Source organism: Rattus norvegicus, chromosome 10 (genome assembly GCF_036323735.1).
Source record: "Rattus norvegicus strain BN/NHsdMcwi chromosome 10, GRCr8, whole genome shotgun sequence".
Lineage (NCBI taxonomy): Eukaryota > Metazoa > Chordata > Mammalia > Rodentia > Muridae > Rattus > Rattus norvegicus.
Genome location: NC_086028.1, coordinates 62,655,763 through 62,671,648, shown reverse-complemented (window position 1 = coordinate 62,671,648; position 15,886 = coordinate 62,655,763). Strand labels below are relative to the sequence as shown.

Sequence of the window (15,886 nt, the reverse complement as noted above, 5' to 3'; positions counted from 1 at the left end):
ACACTTGGTACACCTACACGCATGCAGGAAAAATATTAAACACATAAAATAAATCTTTTTTTGTTGTTATTTTTGAGACAGGGCTTCTCTGTGTAGCCTTGGCTGTCTTGGAACTCACTCTGTAGACCAAGCTGCCCTAAACTCAGAGAAGCCTGCCTCTCCCTCCCAAGTGCTGGGATTAAAGGAGTGTGCCCCACCAACTGGCCTAATAAATCTCAAAAAATTAAAAATAAAACAAATAGTTTGGGACTGCCTAGCTAGGATATTCACTGCCTAGTTTTCTTCTCCTGGCCACATCTGAGCCCATGGACTGATGAACCGAGGCAACGTCAGGTGAAACCTCATGCTGGTTCATTTTATGGCATTGATGGTGAATGCCAGAATCATCCTCAGTACTAAAGACACACGGCGTAACCTTTACAAAGCATAATTAATTGTAAGGAAGAAAGTCTCTTTGTTTCTTTGTTTTGAGTCAGATGAAGCCTGGCAAGGACTGCAGATAAGAAATAAGACGTAAATTATGGTAATTTTAAGTGAGGACTACTAGGTTTTCCTTTAATTTCCTATTTGTGCAAGTGATCTTTTTCGTGTAAACCAAAGTTTGTAATCATATTAATGAATTATTTCTAGTAATTTTAAGGCAGTTTTTTGTGGTTTTTCATGACGTGACACTTCAGTCAGTGATGTAAATAAAATGTGAAAGTTTTACTGTCTCATGATTATGTAATTCTTTTGGAAGAAAATGTATCCCAGCAAATACCAAGACAATATGTAAAACTTGAGATTAACTCAGAGATACTCAGATTGAATCTGTAAGGAAATGTAAGGATACTTTGGATTCTTTTTTTTAATTCTAGTGATAGTAATGTTTATAATGCTTCTAGTAAAATGTCTATTGAATTTCTATCTCTTAGCCTTATATAAAATAAAATTTTACTGCCAGATCTTCGCTAAGAAAGTGAGAAATAAAGCTTTAAGCCAAAATGCATATGATAATTACAACAAGAAAAAATTGCCAATAACCTCAGTTACTAAAGAAAACATTTTAAGTTACAGTATGTAAGCAGTAATGAATACCTATTAACTTTTCTTTCCTTTTCTTTGTTTTAGCATACACTAATTAATTGTACAAGACAATTGGTTTCATTTTTATAGCTCATACATGTAAATAACATTCCTTGATCATATTCCTTCCTCTAGTCCCTGTTCCACCCTCCTCTTCTATTTGTTCCCTGCCTCACTCTTAGGGATGGTTGTGAGCTGCCCCATGTGGGTGCTAGAAGCTGAACTTGGGTCCTCTGGAGAGCAACAAGCACTCCTTCCTGCTGAGCTGGCTCTCCATCCCTGCTTGCTTTGAGACAGGGTCTGTTTCAGCCTCCCAAGTGCAGAGATTTACAGGCCGGGGACACTGCACCAGGCAGCGGTTCCTTTTCTTAGTATCAATGGAGCATCTTGTAAAACAGAAACAAACTAATCCCGCAAGACTAAAACACATTTAGAAAAAATATAACTGCATAGATGCCATAAGACAATGAACGAACATACCTTCTGGGCTGTGACCGGCATTCCTCCTCCCCACTGTCGGCCTCCTGTATAAACAGAAATTGAAAAAAATTAAATGGTCTCCTAACCAGTGGAATTTTACTAATAAGTCTTTTAGTCAGAGATGGGTCATCCATATTGATTTGTGTTTAAACTAAATTTTCTTCATAAAAGATTATTTGTACTAAATGAGGCTGATAACACTAAAATTTATTTGTGGAAGAAAGATCTGCAATAGTTTACAAACAAATTTCACTGAAAACAAAGTGCTATTCATTAAAACAATTACCTCTGAAAACCAACCAAATATGTTCTGTATTGTTATGTTACTTTAAAATGAGTTCTCATTACCACCGACAAACACCACCACAGTGACCTATGATTCTGATCCACAAAGAACAACCTAAGTAAATAACAGCCCTTCCAAGTGCTCATGGGAATCACCAGTGCCATCACTATAATGGCTGCCCACGTCCTGAGCATGTACAGTGTGCCAGGCACTATGTATGATGCATTAAGCACATTTCCTTTTTGTTGTTGTTTTACTTTGTTTTGTTTTCTTGAGACATGGTTTCTCTATGTAGCCCTGCTGTCCTGGAACTTGCTCTGTAGACCAGGCTGGCCTCCAACTCACAGAAATCTGCCTGCCTCTGCAACCCAAGTGCTGGGATTAGAGGTGCACTCCTCCGTGCCTGGCCTTACTAATTCTTAAAGGGAATGGAGAAGACCAAAGAACCAAGTCCTTTTAAGTCCAAGGCTGGTGAAATCAGAGAGAGTGAGGTAGCTTGCATAGGGCCTGCTAGGGTCTGCACCAGATGAGGTCCTAGAGCTGAAAGGAGATTCGGGCACATCCCTAACACAGAAACTATCTCCAATTGATAGCTACTTGGAAATAAAAATTAATCTTCTCCAAGGGAGTCTTACTGAGAAACCAATTACTCTCACTTGTACGCCTTAGTCTAGCAGTAGATGGCCAACACAAAAACAAACTCGACCACATCTTTGGAGGATCTATGGCTTATGATATTAAGTCAGGGATTTTTTTGCATGTCCTTTGCATATATATTATGGCTTCTTGTTTTGGGTCCGTATGGGATTCCTGTGTGTGTAAATGTGTATATCTCTGTATCTATATGTGTTTCTCATGTTTTTTCTTTGGTTCTTTTTCTTGTTTGGTTGTTTTGTCATGTCCCAATTTGTTTGTTTTGATCTATTTTATTTTGTTATTATTTATTAGATGCCTGCTTAATTTCTAACAAGAGACAGAAAGGGTGTGGATACAAATTGGAAGGGAAGTGGGGAAAAACTGGGAGAAATAGGGAGGGGAAACCATTCTGTTTTCACTTTTCCCTAATTTGGGAAACACAGAAGCAGTAAGAGAAAAATAATCTTAAATAATGTGTGTACTGTTTGCCAGTGAGCCACCTACATTTTGTCGTTTATGCTGCCATCCATCTTACTCACCTCTTCATCATCCACTGCCATTCCTGGGCATCTATGGTCACCTCTTACCTTTTATTCCTACGCTATTTTTAATACTGACCTAATTTAATCATTGCTATTATTTCTGATAAAAAAGAACACTGCAGAGATTCTGCTCCTAGAAGGAGCATATAGGGTGTCTTAGTGCATGGCAACCTTGGCTGTAAAATAGGTTTTAGGGTCAGAAGATATTTAAAATTTTATAAACAGCGTGTGGTGGTTTGAATATGCTTAGCCCATGGGATGCGACACTGTGAGGAGGTGTGGCCTTGTTAGAGTAGGTGTGGCCTTATTGGAGGAAGTGTGTCACTGTGGTGGGTGGGCTTTCAAACACTCCTTCTAGCTGCCTGGGATACAGTCTTCCTGGTTGTCTTCAGATCAAGATGTAGAACTTGGAGCTTCTTCTTCACTACCATGTTTCTCTGAAGATGCCATGTTTCCTGTTATGATAATGGACTGAACCTCTGAAACTATTAGCCAGCTCCAATTAATTGTTTGCTTTTCTAAGAGTTGCCTTGGTCATGGTGTCTCTTCACAGCAATGGAAACCCTAGCTAAGACAGAAAGGTCTTAAAATAAGAACAAACTATCTTTTGAATTAATACACAGAAGCTGGAAAGCTTACGAAAGTGTAAAGGAAGGGTCCTGTGGTGGCCCACTCCCTTTATCCCAGCATTCAGGAGGTAGAGGTAGGTGGATCCTTAGACCTCCCTAGCCAGTCTAGAAAACCAGTAAGTGGGCTGGAGAGATGGCTCAGCAGTTAAGAACACTGACTGTTCTTCCAGAGGTCCTGAGTTCAAATCCCAGCAACCACATGGTAGCTCACAACCATCTGGGATCTGATGTCCTCTTCTGTTTTGTCTGACAGCTAAGTGTACTCATTAAAAAAAAAAACAAGAAGAAGAAGAAGAAGAAGAAGAAGAAGAAGAAGAAGAAGAAGAAGAAGAAGAAGAAGAAGAAGAAGAAGAGGAGGAGGAGGAGGAAGAGGAGGAGGAAGAGGAGGAAGAGGAGGAAGAGGAGGAGGAGGAAGAAGAAGAAGAAGAAGAAGAAGAAGAAGAAGAAGAAGAAGAAGAAGAAGAAGAAGAAGAAGAAGAAAGAAATGTTTAGAAAAAAAGAAAAAAAAAAAAGAAAAAAGAAAACCAGTAAGCTCCAGGTTCAGTGAGGGACCCAGTCTCAAAAGTAGGTGGAGAAATGACAGTTGAGAATTCCTAGGTCAAGTCTAGCCACCACACACATGTGCATGCACACATACACAAATGTATACACATACACACACAGAAAGAGAGAGAGAGAGAGAGAGAGAGAGAGAGAGAGAGAGAGAGAAATGAACAAACTATGCCCAAAGAGTTTAATAAATAGAAATGATTTCTTGGGATATAATTTAAGTTCATTATTATTACTGATAAATATCTCCCAAATTCTGATGTATTCCTCTCACACTTTTATCATATGAAATAGTATATAATGAGGGATATATTAACATATTTAAGTAATGAGGAAAAGTTGTAAAGGGAACATTTCCACTTAAGAGCTAGAATAGTAATCAGTACCTTGTATTCTTACTTATTTCCCATTTCTGCCTTACTTCACGTCATAACTATCAATGTGAAGCTTATAATTTTCTTATTTTCTACTCAATTGTATTGTAAGAATACCTCAAATACATAGAAAAGTTGATATGCCTTAAAGTAAATCTGTATATTCACTCTTTAGATTTTACCATAAACATTTTTCTCAGTTGTTCATTATTTATTCATTCTGCCCATCCATCAACCCATTCTTTTTCTTTTCACTTTTATTGAGATTCAGTCTTTCTATAGTCCTGCTGGCCTTGAAGTCACAGAGGCTGTCCTCGAACTTGCAGAGATATGCTTGCCTCTGCCTCCCCAGTGTTGGGGTTAAATAAAGGTATGCACCACTACCTCCTGTCCTTATATTCTTAATGTATCCTTATGTTGACCATTTAATGGCATCAAATTGTATTACGATGTATATATTTTTCCCAATATGTATTTGTTTGCTTTTTAAGAATGTGGGGTTCAGACTTAGGGTCTTGTACATGCTGGGCATCTGCTCTTTAAAAACATAATTTTCACAAATTACTCATTACATATAGGTTCACCTCATGTATTTTTTTACTGAGGAATTAATAGATTTCACTTAATGTAATCATTCAAAGTTTATTCTTTTTAGATTAGATTGTTTACAGCTTTTTGACAACATAGCATTGCTATTCGCACTTCCACCCTTGTCTAGTCTACATGCAGAAGAATCAGCAGTATATATGCCAACAAGTGAAGCTATATGGTTATAAGAATTCAACTTTATGGGGCTGGAGAGATGGCTCAGTGGTTAAGAGCACTGACTGTTCTTCTAGAGGTCCTGAGCTCAATTCCCAGCAACCACATGGTGGCTCACAACCATCTGTAATGGGATCTGATGCCCTCTTCTGGTGTGTCTGAAGACAGGTACAGTGTACTCATATAAATAAATCTTAAAAAAGAAAAAAAGAATTCAACTTTATAAAAGAGCATCATGTTATTTTTTCAAAGTGGTCATGCTGACTTATATTCCTACCAGGAAGGAGTAGGATTTCAATAAGTTGCACCAAGTCCAAGATAATAGTAGAATCATAATTGTTTGCTGATTTTCAATTTTTTGCCAGCCTGTTAGGTCTTATTCTGGCCTCAATTTGCTTTCCTTTGCTTTTAATTAAAAGGCTACACTTTTATATGTGTTTATGAGCTATTACTGTTCCCTTATGTTTGCCCTCATCTAAAATGAATACCCTCAAAGAGAAATAACTCAAATTATTTTTATCTCTTTGGAGGAGTTTTCTATTCATTAGAATTGCAATAAGAACATGTAAAAAATATGCCAAGCAAAAATATCCTTGATGCTTCCTTACAAAACACAAATAGCTCAAATCATCTGTCTACAGAGGCTAACTACCATTTGTTGGGCACTGGTATGGACAGGTATTTTATGTCGTTTCATTTACTATACACGGCAACCTTACAAGACTTGTACAGGGTTAATCAGCAGTAAAGTCAGCATGTGAATTCAGTTTTATCTTTCCACTATCGCTAGCTGTCTTTAATCTAAGAATCTGACTTTATATCCCAAGATGGGTGGGGAAGTGCTGGAAAAGTTATACTTTTCCATGTTTACAATACTAATAATACCCTTTTCATTTTTACTTTACGACTTCTACATTTTAAGGTAGCAATGAAAAAGTGGAAAATACTTCTGGCCTACAAAGAGCAGGACAAAGAAGTATTCCAAATGTGGGTTCTGCAAGCACAGTGACTTCCCCCGTAATGTTTCAGAAACTAGACAAGTAAATCATTTGCTTCCCCTTCAGTGTACGTGGAAAAAAATATAAAGCAATCATAAAACAACTCTGTATGTGAAGACATTGAAGGTCTTAGGGTAAAGTACATTTAAAAGAAATAGGAAAAAGTATGCAATTACATTTATTTCTACACAATTCATTGCCTGCAATGCAAAGACACAACAATGCTTATTCAATAAGATCACCATCAGTAGTGCAGCTTCTAATAGTAGCTGATACCATTCTACCCTGGCAAGCCTAAGCAGCAGATTTAACCACCTACTCTGCCACATAACATTACAACTTGTTACTGAAAAAAAGCGACAAATACCCTATTTGTTCTGAACATTAAAAATTACCAGAGGCTAGAGGTATGGATAAATAGTTAAGACCAGGCATAGGACTAAGGCTTGGTTCCCAGCAACCACATAATGGCTCACAACCATTAGTAAACTTCAGCTCCAGAGGACTTGGCACTCTCTTCTGACCTCTAAAGGCATTAAGCACACATGGGATGTACATATATACATATGTGCAGTCAAAGCACTCATATACATAAAATAAGAAGTAAATAAATTTAATTTTTTTAAATAACAGGAGAAAATGTAGGATAACTCTTAGTAGTTTTGTAGTGGGCAAAATAATTTGTTACAGAAGAAAGAGAGGTAATTAATTAAATGATCATTTTACACACACACACACACACACACACTCTCTCTCTCTCTCTTACTCATGACATCTTATTTTCAGATCCCTATTGTTAAACAGATTTTATTTAAAATGTGTGATTATTTCTTGATAGAAAAGAATGTATCAGGAAACAATATGCTAGGCGATCCTAGATGTGCATTTAACTTTAAGATATTCAGGAACCATAAATTGTTGATTGAAGGACTGATGTATTCCTACCAACCTGTCTAATACTTGCACATAAAAATAGGTCATTGTAATGACTAATTTCCATTGCTTACTTGGCTGGATTTAGAATAATCCAGGTGACAGCATTTATAATTAATGAGGAAGGGCTCAACCTAAATGGGATAGCACTTGCCCACGGGGTGGGATCTAAGGCTGAGGAAGAGGAAAGAGGAGAAACCCTGCTAAGCATGAGCATTTGCCCCTCTTTACATCCTGACTACAGATAACATGAGCAGCTGTTGTAAGCTCCTGCTACTGAAGAGCCACTACACCCTCCCCACCATGATGGACAGTATCCCCTTTAAAAATGTGAGCTGCTCTCTGTCACGTATTTGATTCACAGCAATGAAAAAGGTAGCTAATACAGTCTGGAAAAAGTGTAAGCACCCAAGCCTCATTTGCAGAGATGAAGGCTGTGAAAAACAATGGGTGGTTCAGAGTGTAAGCAATAGTTTCCCCCAGTTCCTTCTACATTAAAAATGTATATGCTCTAATATTGTGTATTCATTTATCATTCTCCTGACTTGTTCCTGCTCTTATATCACCATGGATGGTCCCCCTGTTGTAGACTCTTCACCAGTGTTGTGGTATTCCATATTGTCTCTGTCCTTCACCTACCTAAGGTATTCTCTGATTGGCTTTAATAAAAATCTAATGGTCAAAAAAAAAAATCTAATGGTCAACTAGCTGGGTAGGAAGTGGAAGGTGGGACTTCCTGGGAGGGAGAAAGGAGCTCTGGGAGAAGGAGGAGGAAAGCCTTTACACTGGGACATGGGAGGAGATGGACGTGGTCACAGGCCTAGGAAGTATAGCCTGTCATGTGTGGTCACAGGCCTAGGAAGTATAGCCTGTCATGTGGCTGGTTGGAGTTAGGTGGTCAGTTTAACTTAGATGTGCTTGTTAAGAGTGTACCCAGCTAAGGCCTAAGGCTTTGAAATATTAGAAAATCTCTGTGTGGTTATTTGGGAAAAAGCTGGTTAAGAAAAAAATTGCCACTGTATTAGTATTAATCCAGCATTAATCAATATATACAGAACATAATAATCGTTTAATTTACACACCAGTCTTCAAAGCTGATTTCAAATGTCAGACATGAATGCTATTTCTTCTGTCACCCGGCAATATCTATTTCCTTCCAATTCTATCAATTAATTGTGTATTTTTATTGTGGTACCACCCAGTTCTGTTTCTAGATTATGAGTGGATTCTTCATTTAACTGGGTTATAGCTGGGTTCTCACCATTAAACTGTAAGGCTTATTTTTTAAGGTCACGAACCATGCCTAATCATACCTGATTAGCACAGTGCCCTAGGTACAAGATGGTACTAGAGTAAGGGGCAAAATCCAGTGCCTGGAGTGATTAACTAGTTAGATTTGTTATAGATGGACACTTGAAACCAACTGTTTATGCATTTCCAGCAAGAGAGGACTATGTGTTAGTCACATTTTAGCTTTAACAAGTTCAAAGAATTTCATTGTGTTGCTTGTTTTTTCAGGAGGTGACCTGAGTCCTAAAGGTTTCCTTTAAATTAAGCAAACACTTTACTTGTCCTTATTTCTATATGCATACATTTAATATCAACTCACTAAAGTCCTGTGTTCTAGCTAGTAAACAAAATTGGTCCTTATCCTTGGATATTTCACATTGTAACTCAGGAAGAAAGTTCCATTAAAAATGTAAATTGCCTCACTTGGACCAAAGCAAAGTTATATACAGTATAGCATAGAGGCATGAGAGGAAGAAATAACTGTAAGATTGGGAAATGCTTTACCTAAGTTAACTTTTTAGTTGGACTTGAACTAGTGGGTTTTTGTCAAGTGGTAAAAGCAGACTTATTTCAGGCAGAGGCACAAAGAACAGAAAATGTTAGAGGCTATTTGATGACACTCACTGTGAACCTCAAGACTCTGTTATTTACTGAAAAAAAATTCTAGTTGTGGTATGGCTTAGCCTTGGCACATACCTTTGAAAGTGATACTAATTGAGTGGCAAAGAAAGTGATGACTCAGAGAAAGAGGTGAGAGGAAAAAGAAGCCATTTAAGAGAGCAGTGCAGAGAAAGAGGAAGGAGAAAGGAGGCAGTTTTACCAGGACAATTATAAAGACAGGTTGCAGAAAGGGGACACACTAGACACAAGTGAAGACAGAACAAACCAGAGAATAAGGAGGAACCAAAGATTAGAATATATTGCCAAAGTTTGTATGTCACAAAACAAAGCAATTCAGAAGAAGCTGAGAGAAGCCAGATTGAATCAGTTAGTGTGAAGTGGAGTTTTGAGCCACAAACAGCTGAGTTGATAGCCAGCCAGAGTTCAGAAAGACCTAGAAAGGGTGAGCTTGTTTAGCAGTAAGTCTCAGAGGCTGACAACATTCTAGGCCTAGAATAACATTGTATAGAGGCTGGAAGCTTCCAGGACTACGTCTAAGTTAGCAGACAGGCAGTAAAAATCAGAGATGGCAATTACTACAGGAGAATGAAAGTTTCGTTTACAAGAAAAACTGAAAACAATTAGTACATTTGAACAGCACTGAGTAGCTGTGGACTGCTGGGACAAAGCTATCAAGTGGTCTTGCTGTCACGGTTCTATAATGCTAGGTATCCTAACATGACAGCTCTATAGCCGAGAAAGTGGATTATCCATTAACTAGATATTATAGTATTATTTATCAGTTGTCTCTGCCCTTGGCAATAAATTAATCCTGTTGGGGAGGGTTAGGGGTGTCAGGAAATAAACAAGAGTAGCCTTTTAAGAGGAAGTGTGCACTTTGGAACTAATGATAGTGTTGTGCTTCTGGTCTGTGAAAGGAAGATGTAAAGGTACTCTGACAGCTGTGCTGGTTGTCACCATGACTGGATTTAAAGGTTTCTAGAACTGGTGAACAGCATCTGTGTGTATGTGGAGATGTTTTCTGGGAGGGCTTACATGTGGAAGCAAGTGGGAAGTGGGGAGATCCACTCTGAGTGTGGACAATACCTCCCAAATGGCATCCCAGTTGAATAAGGAAGAAGCCAGGGGAAAGCAGCAAATGCTCATTTCTATTTGAGTGCTGCATCTATATTTGCTGCCATCTACTGACAACAAACTCCATCGCCTTCAGTCATTCCTTATAGACCAGGGAGCTTTCGGGCTTTCTGCATTGCATTGGAACTGCTAACATGTCCCATTTACTGTTTTACTGTTTTGAGAACTTGGTCCTGTGTTGCTCCTGAGAATATGTGTCTGTGAACATGCGTGTGTGTGTGTGTGTGTGTGTGTGTGTGTGTGTGAATTGTTGGCTCTGTATCTCTAGGAAACTGCTTAATACAGGTACTATTCCTAGTATTTAGCTTACTTGTTAAGAGAAAGCTTAGCCTATTTCCTAGGAGCAAAGAAAACGGGGATGAAGCCAGTTGTATAGGTTATTAATTGGTTTGTAACAAATGAATTCCAGGAGTACTTAGCTGGGTGTTCGCTCAGTACTGTTCACTCAGTGTTGCTACATAGAAGATGGGCTACAAATGAAGATCTAAGCAGCTTCACTCTCACCACTGTTGCTTTAACCTGGATGTAAACTGAATTGGCGTATCTAATGTGAGCTCTCATATGGCTTGGGCTCCCTCAAAGGAGAATAGTTTCAGGGTTGGCTTCTAGCATAGCAGCCCAGGGCTCTAAAAGGATGCTAGGCTTGAGCTGGCAATAGTGTAATGACACCATGTTACACTTTCTTGATGCAGTAAAGGACAACCCAGATTCCAGGAGAGGAACTGGATTCCTTTTCTGGGGAAGCAGCAGCAAAGAATCTGCAGTCATCTTTAAGCATCTCTTCCAATTCGGGTGATAGCTGAACATATGGGCAAAAGGAACAGGACAGAACACCAAGAAAGAATGTATGATGCTGGCTGGAATCAGGAGCCAAGCCAGAAATGGAACCTAATCATACTTTATAAAAATATATCATGTAGTAAAGTTAAACAAAGTTAGATAAAGTCTGCAACAATTGCAAATGAAGTCAGTCATACCTTGCTCCTATTATGACAGGGTTAAAAGAAAACCCAAAAAAAGCTTTCTTGCTATTATTTGAAGCAACAGGAAATTTCTATGATACCCACTATTTCTCAAGCATTTTGGTTTTTTTAGATTATGTGTGAGATGCAAGTGCAGGTACCCATGGAGGCTAGAAGAACGTGTTAATACCTGGTGTTAACAAATCAGAGCTGCCAGGTGTGGGAGTTGAGAACCAAACTCAGGTCTTCTGTAAAAGCAGTACCCAGCCTAAGTATTTGCCTTAAACTACTACGAAATACAAACTGGTACACTGATGCATGCCTATAATCCTGGGAGGAGAGACAAGAGGATACTAATTTGTAGGCTAGCCTGTGCTACAATAGAGTTCCAGCTCAGCCCAAGCTACCTAGAGAGAACCTGTCTAAAAGTGGGTAAGTGGAGGGAGGCTGGAGATATACCAGTAATAGAATCCTTGTCTAATAGGCCCAACGCTGGAACTGCAAAACCAAAACAACTAAGTCAGCTGCTTCCTCAGAGACAAAAAGCTTGATTCAAATGTCATTAAAACAACTGCAATTCTGAAAAATAAAATGTCCTCAATAAATGGCTTTTGAAGAGGCATAATCCAGTCAGTGCTCAGAGAAAATCCTGAGCTGCTGTGGGGAGCTTTCACTGGGTGTCTTCTCTCTATAATCCTTATTCTGCTTAAAGATTGCTTAATATATATAATATATACCACATCCATTTATGGTACTTACTGTGCACTTGTAACACTGACTTTTCTACTATTCAGTTTCTTGGATTTTTTTTAATTAAAAATGTATTTTTATGGGGGGAGCATGTGTATCACAGCTTGAGTGTGGGTATGGGGGTCAGAGGACAACTTTGTGAAGTCAGTTATTTCCTTCCACCATTATGAGTATTGCTAAAATTCCTTCATTGGAGAGACTGTTTACATCTATATAAATATAGACAACATAAAATATCATGTCTATACAAATAAAGACAACATAAAATACATATAAAAAAGTCTACCCCGTCTTCCTGCAATCCCAGCTTGAGGCATAGCTCTACCAAAGTTCAAGTGGGGAACCAATGGTTTATTAAGCTTTCTCACAGCAATGGATGAGGGGCTGCCACACTGAAGGTCTGCATCCAGCATGGATGATGACTCTCACAGCTGTGTTGAAAGGAACCCCTGGTCCTTTTCACATGCCAGTCCCTGAGACCTTGAGACTATTTAGGCCAGAATTGGATACAAATGGTTCAGAAGGGTTCTAAATACTCAGGTGAGGATTCCATGACCCTCCATGTTCCTCCTATGAGGGAATGTCAGCAGTCAACAAACATAGTTGTGATCTTTGCAGCCAGTCCAACAGAACTCCTGAAGATGGCAGCGAATGTGTGGCTCAGACAGTGCTGTGTAACATCGTGGCGTCCACAGGTCTAACCAGATCGTCCGGCTTGCCTAGCACATGCTTTAACCATTTCATAGCTGAGTTCCTTGGCTTTAAGATGCAAAAGTGAGCCTTGTGGTGGCTTACGACTTAAATCCAAGCACTGGGTGGGGATGTGGGGCTTGGGTGCAGAGGCAGGTAGTTCAAGGCCAGCCTGGTCTACAGAGGGAGTTCCAGGAATGCCAGGGCTACACAGAGAAACTGTCACTAGTTTTTCCTGCTGGATCCCTTTTAGACCAACATTAGCAACAACACAGTCTCCATACCTCCTACCTACAGATTTGAACACTGGAATTTTGAATTTTGAAAAAATTGACCAGCATCTTGCAAAGTATGGGGCCAGGGAGTGTTTTAAAACTCTTTATGGGGGTTGGGGATTTAGCTCAGTGGTAGAGCGCTTGCCTAGCAAGCGAAAGGCCCTGGGTTCGGTCCCCAGCTCTGGAAAAAAAAAAAAAAAACTCTTTATGAAGCTAGGCATAGTAGTACATGGCTGTAATCCCAGCGCTCAGGAGGTTAAGGCAGGAGGATAATGAGTTCAATAAAGAGAAGACTGTCTAAAAATACTGAGAAACAGTAAGTTTGGAAGACTTCATCTTAAAGGCCTGAAAAGACTATTAAAAAAAAAAGGTATACACAATCTACTCCATCAAGGTAATGGTGCTAGGTATGGGGGGTCAGTGTGTTCATGGAAACTCAGCCTTCTAAAGATAGATTATTTCCCTTTGCAGACTGTAGGCCCTGGCAGGGCAGGAATATGTCAGCAAAGTGCCTAGTTTATATAAGATTGTTCAGATAATACTAGAGGAAGTAAATACAGTCCAGAGCATTATAACCAGGGAATGGTAAAATGAAGAATACTTTATTCCTATTAAGTTATTAGTCAGATGCTTGGCTTCTTAACATATGAGGAGTGTTTAAATGAGGGGTGGAGAGCAAGCAGCCGGTTTATGAGAGAACCCTGCTTTTCTGCCACTATCTGGTTCTCAGTCCTTTTATGACTCTTATCAGATCCTGGGATGAGTGCTTTGTGGGTTTGATTGGAACCTCATTTTTTCATTGCTGAAACTGCCTCATGGAAGTGATATACTTTGTTCAACATAACTGAGGAGTAATCAGCAGAGTTTTCAGTCTGGAAAGCCATTTTGCCAGAACAAGCAGTTCCTTTTGCATTAAAAGTATGTTCCAGGTATGTTGCTAGGGATGATCCTCCGATTGTCCAGATTCTGCTTCCTTTGACTTAGGTGAAATGCTAGATCCCATTCCCTGGACACCCCACACTTGCAGCTCAAGCTCTCAATATGGTCTGCCCATTTGTTTTCCAGCCTGGTACAGATGAACCAATTGTTAAATGCTCAGAATTTCTGTGTGGTGAACAGTAGCTTGTTACAGTCCTCCTGAAAGTTCAAAATCCAGCATGCAGGTTAATGTCTGGCACAGCAGGGAACGTCCAAATCCTGTCCTAGCCTAGTCAAAATGGTTGACTGTGCCATATAAGTTATCTTTTTTAAAATAAGTTATCTTTTTCTGTACCAATAGCCACATTTTTTTCCTACTCTCTAAATCGTGTTTATTGTTTTTGATGTGGGAGATTTAGCCCAGAGCCTCGCACATGCTAAGCACATGCTCTATCATTGAGCCAAATCCCCATCTGTTCTCTAAACTTTGATCTAAAACTTAACTCTGACCTTACATTCACCCCTGCACAGTGCCTATGTGTTCCTGCTGTCTCTATGTCTCTTACCTGTAGCTAGTGCCTTGCAGCCTTGCATATCCACAGTCCACTTGCTGACTTTGAGTCTGGTTTGAGTGCTGCTAGTTCTTTGCTACACAATATACCATGCTTCTAAGGCTTTAAATTATAAAAGGAACTGAAAACAAACCTTTCTTTTAATATTAAGTATGCTAATATTTATGGATCTGAAGAATTAGATTAGGATTAAATGGGATTATAAATTGAAACATTACTTAAAAAAGAATAGGAACACCTGCAAAGGAAAAAATTTTAAACCAATTATCTCTAAATTAACATGACTTTTAAAAACTTTCTAAAGTTGTTTTTAAATTAGGGAGTAAACAAATGCAGTTAATGGCTCTGGTCAGAAAGAGATTAAAATATTTAAGATGTGGGCATTTAGCTATGATAGTTTTTACTAGTCTGAAATGAATTGCTACCACAATATTCATACTTAAACTGTTCTCAAATTCACTACATAGCAGAAGATGAATGACTTAACCTTTGACCCTCTGTCTCTACCTCCAGAGAGTTAAGGTTACAGGTGTGAGTTACCATGCCTGATTTTAAGAGGTGCTAGGGCTTGAACCCTTGACTTAGCACATGCTACACACTCACTACCAACCAGGCTACAGCCTTGGCCCACTTCTAGATCTTTAGGAAATAATATATTTATTGAGAAATGCTGGAGTCTATAGAAGACAAGGGAGAAGGCGAGGCAATACCATATTCACAAAGCTCATCTGCCTGCATAGGTAAGGTTGTTGTATTTGGAAAGTTGATAAAATTTTAACATTTTATTAATTCTTCATGAATTTTATCCCATTCATCTCCCTGCCTTTCCATACCCACCTCCTGACCTTTCAACACCGCTCCACAAAAGCGCCAAAAAAATAAAAATAAGTCCTGCCTACAAGATGGCAGGGATAAAGATGGGGCAGAGACTGAGGGAATGGCCAACCAATGATGGGTCCAGCTTAGGCCTCATCCCATGGGAGAGCCCATCTCTGACAATATTAATGATATTCTGCTGTATGTGCAGACAGAAGGCTAGCATAACTCATCTGAGAGGCTTCACCTAGCAACTGTTGGAAACAAATTAAGAGACCCATAGCTACAGCCAAACATTAGATGGAGCTTGGGGAATCCTACCGAAGACGGGGAGGAGGGATTGAAGGATCCAGAGGGGTCAGGACACCACAAGAAAACCTACAGAATCAACTAACCTGAGCCCACGGGGGCCCACAGAGACTTAATCACCAAACAGAGCTCAGGCATGGAATGGACCTAGGCCCTCTGCACATACGCAACAGTTGGGCAGGCTGGTCTTCATGTGGGACTCCTACAAGCGGGAGCAGGGCCTGTCTCATGACTCTGTTGCTGGCCTTTGGACTCCTTTCCCATAACTGGGCCCCCCCTGTCTAGTCTTAATAGG

At 39.4% G+C, this 15,886-nt stretch overlaps 1 protein-coding gene across 3 annotated transcripts in view; it reads right to left on the bottom strand.

Annotated features, from left to right (window-relative positions):
• The window catches only part of Ssh2 (slingshot protein phosphatase 2), a 252,070-nt gene that overhangs the window by 135,809 nt on the left and 100,375 nt on the right, over positions 1-15,886 (bottom strand). For all 3 annotated transcript variants that reach the window (XM_006246905.5, XM_039086021.2, XM_039086022.1), the window contains one exon: positions 1,546-1,589. In XM_006246905.5, coding sequence (XP_006246967.1) covers positions 1,546-1,589 — 44 coding nt within the window. The remainder of the gene's footprint in view (positions 1-1,545; positions 1,590-15,886) is intronic.